The 16,089-nt window shown below is 39.1% G+C and overlaps 1 protein-coding gene across 1 annotated transcript in view; it reads left to right on the forward strand.

Moving 5' to 3' along the window:
* The first annotated feature begins 303 nt into the window (after window positions 1-303).
* The window catches only part of LOC139647472 (VPS10 domain-containing receptor SorCS1-like), a 39,843-nt gene continuing 24,057 nt past the window's right edge, over window positions 304-16,089 (forward strand). The window contains exons 1-3 of the mRNA XM_071523369.1: window positions 304-1,035; window positions 12,303-12,370; window positions 13,178-13,277. Coding sequence (XP_071379470.1) covers window positions 304-1,035; window positions 12,303-12,370; window positions 13,178-13,277 — 900 coding nt within the window. The remainder of the gene's footprint in view (window positions 1,036-12,302; window positions 12,371-13,177; window positions 13,278-16,089) is intronic.

Genomic DNA, 16,089 nt, shown 5'->3' on the forward strand with positions numbered 1-16,089 from the left:
TATAATTTGAGTGCAAATCTAATTTAAGTGTAGGCCAGTGTCCAAAAAGTCATTGTATTTCCATCAAGGTTGAGATGAAGATGCGGGGGAATAGCTCCTTTCTCCTATCATGCAGGCTCCAGCCTCCAGCCCCTCCTCTAGTCTAAAATGCATCGTTTGCATCAGTACTTGGGAACACTTGTCCGCGCGCCACCGCTCCCTACAGTGCATTCACTGACTCGACTTTCCAAGCTGATGACAGACAAACCCCCAAAGAGTAAAATGATATGTTTTTAGCACGTTTGAAATCGGAATTAACGTAGAATGGAGACGCGCCTCGGTCGCTGCCTTTATAGCCTTTTTGGCAAGTGGATTTGGCTCTTCACCTTAACTTCCATCCCGGGCATAACAAGAGCGGAGGTAAGGTGCATTCCCTCATGCCAGCTGCCGGTTATCAGAGCTTTTCCCAGGGAAGTCTCGGCGCTGGATTTGGTTGATTTTGGCGAGGCACCGGCTGATGAATCGGTTGGATTTACCGAGGGGTCAACGGATGCCAAATCTGTGAACAACGCGGACCGAAAGCACAACAATGCGGAATTTACCGAAAGTTCGCTCAAAGTACTGCAGCCGTTGGGAAATAACACAGTTTGTCTCCAGAAGGAGCCGTTTAACGGTCAACGAAAACTTCCCGAAGTGTCTCCTCAAAGTGCTTCACGCGCGGCAATCCCTTCTCCCAGCGCCGGCAATATCACCGAAAATAGCAGCGGCGAGGGAAAAAATAACAGCTTCTACGGGGGAAATGGGGCGCAGGTCGGCGTGTCGGTAAAAGAGGACAAGGTTGTGGCCAGTTTGAGGAGTTGGTGCCGGAGACGAAATAAGCGCAGCGCTCCAATGGCGGAGCAGAGCGGAGGGACTTGGTCCGGATTCACATCTGACGGAGAGGATGCCTCGTCTTCGGGTCAGCAGGAGTTTCACTTGACAAGTTCCACATTTGCACTCACCGGGGACACGGCTCACAACCAAGCCATGGTGCACTGGTCTGGCCAAAATAGTAGCGTAAGTAGCGTCTTATCATGCGTGGATTTCACTTTTTTTGACGCAGTGTGGTCAGTATTCAGTGATAAATCATGTGTGGCGACTTTAGTTTAGCTAATATGAGGCGTCAGAGTGATAAGTGTCTACTGAGAATGAGCTGGCAGACCAGCAGACACAGTGGAGATTAAATGTGAGGCTGCATGGTTTAAGGGAATCAGTCTTGGTGTGTCTTTCTTTTCCTCTCTCTCTCTCTCTCTCTCTCATACGCACACGCACATGCACACACACGAACCATTCTGTTGTCTATTGGTTAGCTGATTTGGCAGATGGGCTGAAGTGTACAGACTATTCCGTATTTTAGTCTACTTCTTCAAGCAGATTACAAGTTGGACAGGTGTTGCGTGTGCTGTATAGTTTAAGGGAATCAGTCTTCTTGGTGTATGTCTTTATTTTTTTTCTCTCTCTCTTGCTCTGCTCCAACATGTCTCCCATTCTCATTCTCTCTCTCTCTCTCTCTCTCTCTCTCTCTCTCTCTCTCACTCACACACACACACACACACACACACACACACACACACACACACCACACACACACACACACATGAACCATGATGGTTAGCTGATTTGGCAGATCGGCTGTAGTGTAAAATCCATTCAGTATTTTACTACAAATTACAAGTTGGACAGGTGTTGCGTGTGCTGCATAGTTTAAGGGAATCAGTCTTCTTTGTGTATGTCTTTATTTCTCTCTCTCTCTTGCTCTTCTCCAACCTGTCTCTCCTATCCCTCTGTCTCTCTCTCCCTCTCTCTCTCTCTCTCTCTCTTTCAGTCACACACAGACACACACACACAAATGTGGGTCAAGCTGTTGTGTATTGGTTAGCTGATTTGGCAGGTGGGCTGGAGTGTAAAATGAAAAATGTATTACAAGTTGAACATGTGTTGCATGTGCTGCATAGTTTAAGGGAATAAGAGTATCTGTGTTTTCTCTCTTGCTCTCCTCCAACCTCCCCCAATGCCCTGCTTCTTCCTCTCTCTCTCTCTCTCTCTCTCTCTCTCTCTCGCTCTCTCTCACTTATGCACGCTCGCTCGTACACACACACACACACACACAAACCATGCTGATGTGAATTGGCTGGCTTGATTTGGCAGGTGGATATGTGGGTATTTCACAGATTACAGTTATGCTGATCATGTGTTGCATGTGCTCAAGCATTCACATTTTTTCTGTTGCAATTTGTGCTAATGTAAGTGAATAGTAGTGCAATGTTCTTGAAACCCATCAACACTGAACTAATTCCTTTATACAAAATGCATCAGCCACATCAGCCTTGGGACTTTTCATGAACAGCCTCAAAATTTTAAGTTGATCTCCTAGTTTCAGTGGACAAATTTGAAATCCTGAAATCTATCTATCTATCTATCTATCTATCTATCTATCGATCTATCTATCTATCTATCTATCTATCTATCCATCCTTCTATTTATTGACTTACTTACTGTACTGCAGTATGCACTCTCCTGCAAAATAAGGAGGGAGGCGAGGCTGGGGAGAAGGTTAGGTACTGTCTGCTAGACTGTAGCTTAAAATAAAGCACACACATTGTGTTCTGAAACATAAAGTTCAGCTATGTTGGGAACTGGAGGGTTGTAGTGAATCCCCATTATAGGTGCATATTAAATAGGTTTTAAACCATTCAAGTTCTCTAATACTTGACAAACTATTAAATCAATTTTTTGGTGTGAAAGTTGCAAAGCAGAGAAACAAAACAAAAAACTCAGAAAACATATAAATTCTAAAAGGCAACATTAAAACACCAAAAACAGCTTGATTAGAAGTCTTCCAACTAGGGCTGCAACTAACGATTATTTTCATTGTCGATTAATCTGTTGATTATTTTCTCGATTAATCGATTAGTTGTTTGGTCTATAAAATGTCAGAAAATGGTGAAAAATGTGAATCAGTGTTTCCCAAAGCCCAAGATGACGTCCTCAAATGTCTTGTTTTGTCCACAACCCAAAGATATTTAGTTTACTGTCATAGAGGAGTAAAGAAACAACCAGAAAATATTCACATTTAAGAAGCTGGAATCAGAGAATTTGGACTTATTTTTCTTAAAAAAATTACTCAAACCGATTAATCGATTATCAAAATAGTTGGCGATTAATCGATTAATAATCGATTAATCGTTGCAGCTCTACTTCCAACCAAAGTTTACATTTTTGAACTTTGAAAATTACATTATCAGACTATTGTCTTTCTAAAAAATGAAATAATATAGTGATAGTGTCCTGGTGACTCAGACAGCTAAGGCGCATACCATTCATATTCATGATGTAATGTGTTTGTGTGTGGCTTCCCACCTTTGTCACATGCCACACCCCTCCTCTCTGTGTTGGTGAACGGCAGTTGGTCGCCAAGGAAACTTGCGAGTTTTTCCAACTGACCTACGCGGCTCGTTGGCTGACTGCTGTGCTGATAAGGGTTGTTTTTGCCGAGCAAGCTTCTTAGACTGTGACCGCCTTTTTACTGACCACCATATATGGTCACTCTAATATTAATAATACCATCAGGGATTACTAATTCTAATGTTTTAGTTTGATTTAAAATCAGAATTATTTCCTAATTTGCCAAGTTATTATTTGTTCAAAAAGTTGATCATCTAATCCTAATGATTACAGTCAGTTCCCCCTGCTATGAGCGGATTTGAAAGAGGTGTGAGGCAGGCGCACATCAATAGACGACCTTAGCTTACTCTGAAAACAGCATGCCGCATTTAGGGAGAAAATGAATAGGCACACTTACAGAGAGAGGTGCGAGGAATAGGGAACTGGTGAAATTCTTGGAATGTGCTTTTATGCACCTACTCGATATCTTTCTCTGTCTGTCTCATTAATCCGACCCACACTGTTTGTGTGTGAAATTCCTGCTCTCAAACCAGCTGTTTCACTTCAAGCAGTTGTCCAAACACATATTGACTATAATAAGCTTTTTGCACATCACCTGTCTATTCAAACAGCTATCCTGTTTTACTGAAAAAATGGTTGCCTACAATTATTAGCTAATCTTCACTGTAGAGCTGCAACGATTAATCGATTAGTTGTCAACTATTAAATTAATCGCCAACTATTTTGATAATCGATTAATCGGTTTGAGTAATTTTTTAAGAAAAATAAGTCAAAATTCTCTGATTCCAGCTTCTTAAATGTGAATATTTTCTGGTTTCTTTACTCCTCTATGACAGTAAACTGAATATCTTTGAGTTGTGGACAAAACAAGACATTTGAGGACGTCATCTTGGGCTTTGGGAAACACTGATCGACATTTTTCACCATTTTCTGACATTTTATAGACCAAACAACTAATCGATTAATCGAGAAAATAATCAACAGATTAATCGACAATGAAAATAATCGTTAGTTGCAGCCCTACTTCACTGTGTGGAAAGTGAGAGTCAATCATAGGTGCCTCCCTGAGTAGCAATACACCTGAATGCATGAAATACAAAAAGAAAAGAATTGGCACACCATGGCCCTAGACAAATGTCAGATTGTTATTGATGTAACCATCCACAGACATTCACCCTTTGGAGCACCGTTGTCATTTGTCTGAGGCAAATGGGGATAAATTATCAGTTAAAGATCAAATCCTGAGCAAGAGTGGGGGCTACTCAGGATGGACTGAAATATGCTCTTCATCATTGCAGATCATCACAAGCTGTTAATTACAAGAATGTGCCTTGACTCTTTCCATAGCTGGATTAAAAACACTGACGTGATAATTGAATGTATGGTGACATTTTGGTAAATCGGATCATTAGGCTACACAGTGTTGCTTAATGGGCATCTGAAATTATCCAGTTGAAAGCCGATATGAAGTTAATGAGCTTTTTTTGATTTATATTTTTAATTATTTATTCAAGATAAGATAAGATAAGATGAAACTTTAATGATACTTGTAGGGAAATCGGGTCGTTGCAGCAGCAAATAGTAATAGGATACAGAAAAGAAAAATAATTAAAACAGATGAATCAACAAGAATATAGCAAACGGGGGTTATAAAAACATATGCAACCATCATTTTCAACACTAGAATATTTTAAATCGAATTTATTAATTAAAAGTATGGGAAAAATATGGATTACAGCATTGTTAGGGTGTGCAAAACAGCAGCAGTAGAACTTAACTATTGAGATGTAATGTGTAACAAATATAAAATATACCCTATGCAGTATGAAATACGTGGAAACATAGAAATATCAATACATATGCAACATATTACAATGAAAAGGATATGGGAATATGCTGGAAATAGATATGTTAATTCATATATTAATATGTTAATAATATGTTAATGTATTGAGTGTGAAAAATGTGCGTCATAATCACATTAACAAGTCTACAGAAAGCCATGCTCAGAAAGTATGTAGACATGCAGATGTGCATGTAGATGTGTTAAAATCTATATATATACCATGTCAGTTTATTCGCTTTACAGATGTAAACAATGTAACAAATGTACCAAAAATTTAAGATCTGGATATGTGCATTGCTATCTGTTAGTCTATCTAATCTTTTGGAGGTACCATATTTACAGAAAAATGTCATTGTACAGAGCACATGTGTGTTATCATCTGCTCTCACTATCATTATAGAGGTAGCATACTTACAGAAAATGTGTCCTATGTGACTCTGAGAATGTACAGAAATATTTACAGATCAGAAAACAGTGCAAGCAAGTCGTATAGAGTGGATGTGGTCCTGAAGGTTCAAGAACTGGAAGACTGGAATGCAAAAAGCAATGTAGGAAGGTTTATACAGACAGTGCAGGCACTTTGCTTCAGCACCCTCCTACTTGGTTGAGGCTGGGGCCATTTGGTCAGGAAACATTGTGCAGTCTGTCCTGTAAAATGCTTTGGTTGGCACAAAAGAGCACCCCGGGCTCTCCGTGTTGCACCTTGGGGGGAGGAGGGCGGAGGCTGAAGGTGTTCTGTAGCTGCATCAGCCCACTGTGGGAGGGTTTGTCTCAAATGTCTCAAATGGCGTTCAGTTTAGACCTCATCCCTCCCTCTGTTGCTGCCTGCAGGGTTTCTGGGCTCAAACCTTTTCCGCCACCTTGATGCTGCCTCCCGCAACGCAAAGAACAGTGTGCTGGCCACAGCAGATTGATACATGTGGAGTAGTCTGTTGCATATATGTTGACTTGCACATGCTCTCAGCACCCTGGGGCTGATGCTGTCATGGCCCACTTGCTTGGCTGTGTGGACCCCCCACCCTTCCCCCCAAATCCCTTCTCACCTGGGTGGCTGTGATGGGCAGGGTGGGGACTGTGGTGTTATCTCCTGGAATGAACATCACACATCCTGCTAAAGAATTATACATAAATTCATGAAATACACTATGAAAAGAATTATAACACCATGACTCAAACTTCCTGCCAAGACAAAGAATTTTTATTCTGACAAATAAATGGATGGCATTGCCTACATTGCATGGATAAATAGAGCGGCTGGTCTTAAAGCCCAGCACTAGGCAGAAACTACTGGCAGCCAGTGCACAGCTCTACCAAGCCTTCCCGCGGTGAGGTTCTCTATCGCCTTGAAATCCTGCCGAGTGTTTTCTTCAGCAGGCTGGTGTGGACCCCTCCTGGGTTTCCTTTCTTCTCCACTGTGTGCCGTCTTAAAGAGCATAAATGCCATAAAAAATAAAAGAACAACATATTATTTTAGACCGAGATAAAGTTGATTTGGCTAGAAAGATGCATAATGAGATTTTTGTGTCGACGAGCCCCGCTTTGTGTTCGCTCCTCAAATCCAAGTCATGCTGTGCTGTTCCATATTTCTGTTACATATCTCTTGTATTTGTTCTGTCTGTCTTCACTGTGACTCGTCATTGTCCTGTAAACAGCTGCAAAAGCAAGTGAGCAAAGTGTCTATTTGTCCGTTAGCAAACATACTTTTGTGTTAAAATCAGGAAACATCTAGACACATTATAAAATTGCTTTCTGTATCTGTGAAATGTGTTTTTAAAGCTCTGTTTGTATTTTGAAACACAGCAGTGTGTTTTGAAACTCAACAGTGAGTGCCTCATTACACTATTTATGAATCACATGAGTTGGTTGCTGTGTGTTGTCAATGTTCTTTGGTTGTTGCTCAGTTGCCACCACATTTTGTGTTTCAGACTGCAGACAGGGCACATGAACTCTTTTGCTCACCTCAGCCCTCACTCTTGACCTTTAGAAACGATCGCCCTCCAGCTATAATAACCAGTATAACAATTGCTTTGTAAAAGGTACAAATCAACCTCCTCCTTCTCTGTTTCATGTGTCAAGCTATGGTTGCTGGTTCATCTTCTATCCTAAATACTAGTTAATCATAGAAATATGTCATTGGCTGTTTGTAAATGGCAGTGTTTTCTGTTTTGGCCTTTGGGTGGCCACCTGCATTCTTGAACCCCATGAGGTACATTGTCTGGGTGCTGTAAGAAAGGCCTCCCATTCAAAACCACCCGACTTTGACTCACTTTATGAAATTCTTTTCTCGGTTTGACAGTGATACATTGTTCCTGTGAATGGCTAACATAGTGTTTCAAACATTGTTGGCGAGCCTAGAGGTCAGTCAAACATAGGATGAGAGAAATCCTTCCCTACATTTTTATCTAATTAGCTGTTATCCTTTTTTTTTTATATCAGAGGAGATGTAATTAGGCAGGCTGGGGAGCTTTTAGTCTGTCAACATGTAAGTAATCCTTTATCTCACTCAGCACCCCTAAATTTCAGAACGAGTACTGAAGAGTTATAAGTAGTTTCAAAAAAACATCCTCTGCGCAGTGGGTGCTACTTTTTGGCTCGGTTGAAAAACATGCCCACTTGATGTTTAATCTTGCCTGCACTGATCAGACCCCCTCCTCATGTACATTGAAGCTTCTGGGCTCAGCAGGATAGCCGAGCTGTTGAACTAGCCTCGGCTCTCACTGTTACTGAAGAAGCAAATGATGCAAAAAGTATAAGTCCAAAGTGGAGGGAAGCCGTTTCAGATGACTTCTCAACCGAGCTATATCCACATAGGACTGTTGTCTCGACATGAGGAAGCCAATAAGTCAGGCAGTGTCTGTTCTGCTTGAAAGCGGTAGCTAGATCACGGAGTATCTGCTTGCTGTCCATTTGAAATGCTGACTATTTGATGTTGAGAGATCAAAGATACAGTGTGCTAAGGTAGCAGAATGTTGCCATTAATCACATTATGGTTGAATTTTATCATGGTAAAGTTCATTATTAACAGGAATCACATATATGTAAAACTCTACTGGCCCCCACCGCAATACAAGTGCTGAAAGGAATGACAAAACACATTATATTCACATTCCCCATGTGAAGATGTCTGACTTCAGAATATTTATTCACTGCGATTTCACTCCCCAGAGGTTGTGCGTGTTTTATCAGCACTCTAATGATTTATTTTTTTGCAATATGATATTGTTGAGTTTCTTTATAATTCATGATTGAAGTGACCTGTTATCCATGGGAGAGCCAACAGCTCTGACTTCAAACAACGCAGCCTCAGCTCAACATCTGGTCTACTAGGAAACATTGCCTTTGTTAATAAAGTGATATAAATTGATGTGGCAGACAAAAGCCTCTGTACATTACACTTATAACTGAGGTGGTATTGAAGTATACTTGATGTGCTTCCATGCAGGCTTTTTTGCTTTGGCCTCAGTCGCAAAGGCTATAAACAATTGAACAGAAATTGGCAGTTCTTTCTTTTGTAAAGGTGTTTAGCTATGCCGTTTTATGTGGTGATTTTAACAAGTGAGGGTTCATACTATATGGTTCTCTGGCCCCAGGGGTCTTCAGGGGTTTTCAGGTTTCCACGATCAGTGGGTTTTTCAAGAGTTCTTTAATTTCTTTAAAGGCGTCTACTTTCACATTGTTATCGTTTTCATGGTGTAAAAATCTTGGAGGCATGTGTTGCTCTGCTTTAACTACTACTCTCCTCCCATAGATTGTCTCAATTCTTAGATTTAATATGTCAGACTCTAAGCACTAATTTGAGTTTCATTATATATGCAAAAATCTTGTCCATGAAGGTGAACTAGGATGAATATATTGCTAGCCTATAGCTTTTTACGCTGTTTGCTGCAAACTATCCCAAAACAAAAATATGTCAAGTTAATTGTCTTTTTCACTTTTTCTTGATATACAGTATGCATTTTTTCTATATTATTGATATTCTAGTCAGTAACTTCTGTTACAATTGCTTTTATGGAATCATCCATCTGTTTTGGCTAAATGTGATGACAGTTTTATTGATGAGGCAACTTAATTCCAACAGCCGATAAGGCCGGATCAAGGGGTTGGTGAGAGTGGGAATGAATTGTAATGTGTACTCCGTCTCGCCTTTAATTTGTCTTTTTCAGGTGTTCTTCATTCTTCACTAATAGAGTGCTCCCTCTCTGTCTCGACACCCCCACCCCACCCCTTCTTCTCTTCATACAACACCGTAATTTCACACTGGTAATCTCTTCAACCTAAGCCCTTTAAGTCACCATTAAGCCCCCATCCATTTCTCCATAATGATCAGATTCATCCCAGTCCATTTTACCTCCAAGGTTTGAGATTTGCACAGGATTTAGGGCTTGGGAATCAATTTGCTTGCTCTTGGATGTCAAGTAATCCATTTGGGAGATATTTTAGTGCTACCTAGTTGTGACTTGTGCTACATGTTAACTGATATCAAATGTCTCACCTTTGTCGAGATTCAAAGCGAAAAATATGCCAATTCATAGGGGGATATCCTTTGTCTAGATACAGAGGCGAAGATATGCCAATAAAATGGTGTTATCATCGAATGAAGCCTTTGTCCAATGATTTTAAACTAAAATGTAGGCCTAATGGCTTCTGTGAGAGTGACATGCAACCTCAGCTTCAAACACCCATTTCACACTGAAAAATCTACAAAGTGAATATTGTATCGCTGTATTGATGCATTAAGTGATACAACCAGCCACAGAGCTTCACCTTACACTTTCAATGTCTCTCAGAACACAAAAAACTTTTCCAGCTGCCGCTTTGGAGGATGCAAATTATATCTGACTGTTATACTGGATCCTTCCCAAGTAAATGCATAAAGTTAATTGCCATACAGGAGGGGGGGAAATAATTTGTCCTACTTTCCAAACTGCTACGGGTTGTTTTATTGTGTATGACAGTGTCCATGAGGCTGTGACTTTTAGAAGACATAAAGGCCATTTTATTGGAAGACCATAAATCTCTGCAACCCAATCTGGACACTCGCTACCACTGTTTTAACAAGCTATGCAGATTATTTCTGAACTAGCTCTCCTTATAAAGGATTTCATGCATTCAGCACAAAGTAATAGCAGAGTCAGAGTTTCCTCAGCCAGCTTATCAACCAAAAGGACAAATAATTAAGAAATAAATTGAAACTAACATTTGAATACATTGCATTCCTAATAGGAATAGGTTCTTGGGAAATTCTTGTTGTGTCATCATGAGGCACAGTACATATACTATGTACAATACATAGATGGACATTGCAGACCGGCTAGCCGTATGGTACACACTGACACTTAATGTAACAATAGAAAACACAAATGGACATAACAATATGTATGTTGTCTGTTATTTCCTTGGTTTCATTCCTTTTACTCTGTTAAGCGCTTTGTAACTGTGTTTCGATAAAGTGCTATATAAATAAAAATTATTATTATTATATGTTTGTAACAAAGGAAATGCAAGCTATGCTAATGTTTTTGACAAGAGTCCTGTACCTGCGGCCAGATGACATACTGATGCTGATTATGGGTGTGTTGGGTTTTTGAATATAGCATGAGTTTTGTCAAGCACAAAACTCTGAGGTTTTATGGAATAATGAGATGATGCTTAATTAGATTCCACAGATTTTGTTAAAGAGAGTAACGAGTCTATTTATTGACTCTGTAGGTGTAAAACAGAAGGTGAGGATGCTTCGGATAAAGTATATGTAGAATAGTGTCAGGTGTTTCATCAACGGTATATTGTTAGTGTCCACATGATTTGAAGTTGCTTTTATCATATTACGTGTATTGCATTTGTGTTTGTGTGCCTGGTGAGTTTATTATCTATCACAGTGACTAGGTATTTGTACTCTTGAATGGTTTGAATGACCTCTGAGTTTATGGTGATCATAGACCCAGAGTTTATTTTAATTTCTTTCCTTTTTCTTCATGTTGAAAGAGACGATTCTCCAAGCACCACCCTCCAAAAGATTTAACTGCTTCACTATAATGTGTTTCACACACCCTGAGATCATTCCCATGAGAGCTGTTATCATCTGCAGCTTTTATGATTGCATAGTGTGGGGTATTGAACAAGTGAACAAGTATTTGTGTAAAGTGTGAAGGGCAAAGTTGCCCCCTTCAAGGTGTGAAAGACCTTTGAGATTTTATCAAATGCAATGACCCACTGAGGAAAGTGCATTCTTTTGGACTAAGTTGTGTCAATATGTAGCTTATGTAAAAGAAAAAAGTTAACTACAGTTTCTCTTCATATTGTCCTCTTGCTGAGAAGAAAGAAAAATCATTCATTCATTCATTCTGTTTCCAAACCCACTTATTCCTAGAAAGGAAATTACTAGTTAAATATATGTAAACATGAGCCTATGCATCAATAATTAAGTCATGTGCACAGGCTTTGATTTAAGTTCAGATACTTGCTGAGGAAAAGAGTTTCTCTTTTCAAATTAAACCGAGGGAAATAGACCAGTCCACAGAGAGCCATTCATTAACATCTGGAGCAATTTACAAGACATCTTGAAATTTATGGCGTTTTATTCGTATTAAATAAAGGCCTGTATAAACCTTATATCTATGGCATTTTTATGATCCTCTTCAAAAAACATGTCCATGATATTTATGAGGCTAGCCTTGCTGTGCCTGGGATGAATGATAGATGCATTGTTTACTTATTTATTCATTTATTTATAGAGCAGCAGTAGTAGCATTTGCTGTTGGTGTAGTGTAACCCAATGGGTCTTAAAAACCATTACATAGCATATATGCTTAGCTTTATCCTTTGAGAGAATATGCACTATGCTTAGCCTTACAACAAACAGGGCAGTGGGCTGACATGGCATCTGAGTTTTATTAAAGCCGTGTCTTTTGGGGGATGAAATGAACATGGATGGCTCTGCAGTTTTGTTTCAGTGGCTGACATCTTATTGCTGCAGTTTTCTAAACTGTTGATACACTCCTCCACCTCCTCCTAATCTGTTTGATCTGTTTTGTAGGTGATCCTCATGTTGACAAAATACTTTGACTTCAACTCTGGCAGAGTAACGGAGAGTTCTTTATGGAGGTAAGATCCCTGCTGCTCTCATGGAGTATTTGTCTTCCATGTATGGGAATGTGGGAGCTACAGTAAAATGAATAGATGTTGCATTTACAATGCTATGACTTAGATATTGACTACTGACTGCATGATTCCCAAATGCTCAATGTACTACTGTGACATAAGCTAGATCAGAACAACAGATGGCATTATAAAAATCCAGGAATCCAAAATATTTGCTTTCTAATATGGAAAGTCTGACAAAATATTTGCTTAACCAGTTTATACCAGCGTGTCTGAAATATCACTAAGGAACTAAGACCAATATCTCTGATATAACGATTGTCGGATGAAAACCTCATATCTTCAAATGTTAACTTTTCGGGAACTCTGAAAAACAGTTTTGTTTTCAGACTAACCACCATGTATTTTTGAGTTTATCTAATTGTTTTTGAAAGGGTTTCATAAACCCAAGGGTTGTAGAATATTCTGAACCCATAGAGGAGCCTGAAGTTCAAACTTGAAAATTGGCAAAATCCGATTGTACAAGGTTTTCACCTGACAGCGACTATATAATAACAACATATTATAACACTTAAGTACAATTGTAATGGTTCCCTCACCATGCATGCCACACAGGATATTCTTGTTTATTCTGGTAATTAGAAAAATCTCCATTCATCTAGCAAATTACTTCATGACTTTTGCTGTTGCAATTTTCTGCTTGCCTGATATGCTTAATGATAGTGTCAGCATTTTAACTAGTAGGTATTATTCCATTCTCCTTAACTCTCCACCACAACCTATTTAGTTTATCCTGTAATTGAATTTTAGGTCAATCGATTATGGGACCACGTATGAGAAACTTAATGAAAAAGTTGGGCCAAAAACGATACTGAGCTACTTATACGTGAGTCCGAACAACAAAAGAAAGGTAAGTTCCCATATGCTTATCATAAACATATCTGCCTGTATGGAATGTTGTCCATACTATTTCTCGGCATTACTTGCTGTTCACATCAAATTACAGTAGATACAAGGCAAGGCAAGGCAAACTTTATTTACAGTATATAGCACATTTCATACACAAGACAAATACAATGTGCTTCACATAAAACAGAAAAAATACATACACAGACCACAAATATTTAAAATGACATTAAAAAAGAAAGAAAAGAAAGAAAGATAGAGATAGAGATAAAATAGGTAAAACACACATAAAAGAAATAAAAGAAATAAATAAAGATAATAACACATGTTACATCTACATACAGATGATTTAGCGGAAGGCCACAGAGAAAAGGAATGTTTTGAGCCGACTTTTAAAAGAGCTGACAGTGGGAGCACATCTCAGTTCTTCTGGAAGTTTATTCCAGTAATTTGACCTCAGAGGTCTGGGTGGCTCATATCCTAAGAGCAGGTCAGAAATGTATTTTGGAGCTAAGCCATTTAGCGCTTTATAGACAAGCAGCAGAATTTTTAAATCAATTCTATGGCACACTGGAAGCCAATGCAGTGACCTAAGAACTGGTGTAATGTGTTCTGTTTTCTTAGTCAGAACTCTGGCAGCAGCATTCTGAATGAGCTGTAAACGCCCCAAAGTTTTTTTGGGGAGACCGGAGAAAAGACCATTGCAGTAGTCTAACCTGCTGGTAATGAATGTGTGTATCAGCTTTTCTAAATCAGGTTTTAACATAAGACCCCTTACTTTGGCTATATTTTTAAGGTGATAAAAAGCTGATCTTGTAATGGTATTGATATGGTTGTTAAAATTGAGATCGGCATCCATAATAACACCAAGATTCCTAGCTTGGTCTTTACTCTTGAGAGACAGGGAGTCAAGGTGAGCCCTAATTGTCTGCCTCTTTTCCTTAGTGCCAAAGATAATTACCTCTGTTTTGTCTTTATTTAGCGGAAGAAAGTTTTGACACATCCAGTCATTAATTTACTCAATACACTGAATCAGAGAATCTACAGAACCAAAGTCACTTGAAGAAAGAGATATATAGAGCTGAGTGTCATCTGCATAATTGTGGTAATGAATGCTATTTTTCTATATGATATGTCCTAGTGGAAGCATGTAGAGGTTGAATAAAAGAGGGCCAAGGATTGAGCCCCGTGGAACTCCACATGTCATACTGATCCTTGAACCAATTTAAGGCTGGGCCAGAGAGTCCAACCCAATTTTCTAGTCTATCTAATAATATTGTGTGATCAACAGTGTCAAATGCAGCACTAAGATCCAGAAGTAGGCAAGGCAAGGCAGCTTTATTTGTATAGCACATTTCATACACTGGGGCAATTCAAAGTGCTTTACAGAGTGATAAGAATACAGTAAAGGTAAAAGATTTACAATTAAAAAGTGCAAAGGTACAGACAAGAGATACAAAAGATAAAAGACTTAAAAAGTAAACTAGTGCAGTTCAAATCAAGTGAAATAGAAAGATAAAAGAACACAACAAATACTCCCAAGTACAAGGATAGAAAGCTTGCCTGAATCTGTGTTCATACGAAGATCATTCACAACTCTAATAAGGGCTGTCTCAGTACTATGACGAGGTCTAAATCCTGACTGGAAATGGTCAAAGTGAGCATTTGAAATTAAATAGTTGTTAAACTGATTGAAGACAATTTTTTCCAGGATCTTACTAATAAAGGGAGATTGGAAATAGGTCTGCAATTACTTATCACAGAGGTATCCAGACAACTCTTCTTTAACAGAGGCTTAATAACAGTAACAATAACAGTTTTCAAAGCATTTGAGAAAACACCATACAAAAGAGAGCTGTTAAGAATTTGCAATAGCTCATTCGCCAAACAGCTAAAGACATTTTTAAAAAAGCTTGTGGGCAGAGGGTCAAGGCAGCAGGTGGACAACTTAAGCTGTTGTATAATGTTCTCAAGTGGTGAGTAGCCAATAGCAGCCAAATTTGCCATATTACTTATATATGCATGAAGGAAATGGAGGCACCTTCCTGTTAGACATGGAAGCACTGATGGTTTGTCTGATACTCACAATCCTATCACTGAAAAAGGCGGAAAATTCATTACATTTAGCAGTAGAAAGAAGCTCTGGGGCAATTGATGCTGGGGGATTTATCAGTCTGTCAACAGTAGTAAAAAGTGTACGTGCATTGTTTGTATTTTCACTAATGATCTTGTTAAAAAAGGATTGTCTGGCATTTCTCAATTCTATGTTGTAGTTTTGAAGCTCCTCTTTGTAGATATCATAGTGAACCTGGAGTTTTGTTTTTCACCATTTACGCTGAGCCTTTCGGCATTCTCTTTTCCGTTGTTTTACAGACATAACATTTCTCCAGGGTGCTTTTTGCTTACCAGAGAGTTTCACCTTAACTGGTACAATGTCATCAATGGCATTCCTAGTTTGACAATTAAAATTTTCAACAAGGTCATTAATACAACAGTGGGCATTTGTGACATAGATATGGCGTTCATAAAAGCTGCAGCAGTATTATCATTGATGTAGCGTTTTTTAACAATTTTTGGCCTAGCTTGTAGTTCCAGATTTATGGACACATCAAAGAAAACACAGAAATTATCAGATATGGCAACATCAATAGTAGCAGTTTTAGTTATATTGAGACCCCTAGTGATAATCAAGTCCAAGGTATGCCCCCGATTGTGAGTGGGCCCCGACACATGCTGAGACAGACCAAAAGGCAAATCTGCGGAGATTTTGGACAGCAGTTCACCAAACTACTACAAGATAGTGGAATCAGTTCCAT

Source organism: Centroberyx affinis, unplaced genomic scaffold (assembly GCF_046629955.1).
Source record: "Centroberyx affinis isolate AG114_WGS23_722 - 3 ecotype Tasmania unplaced genomic scaffold, CSIRO-AGI_Caff_v1 ptg001083l_1, whole genome shotgun sequence".
Classification (NCBI taxonomy): Eukaryota; Metazoa; Chordata; class Actinopteri; order Beryciformes; family Berycidae; genus Centroberyx; species Centroberyx affinis.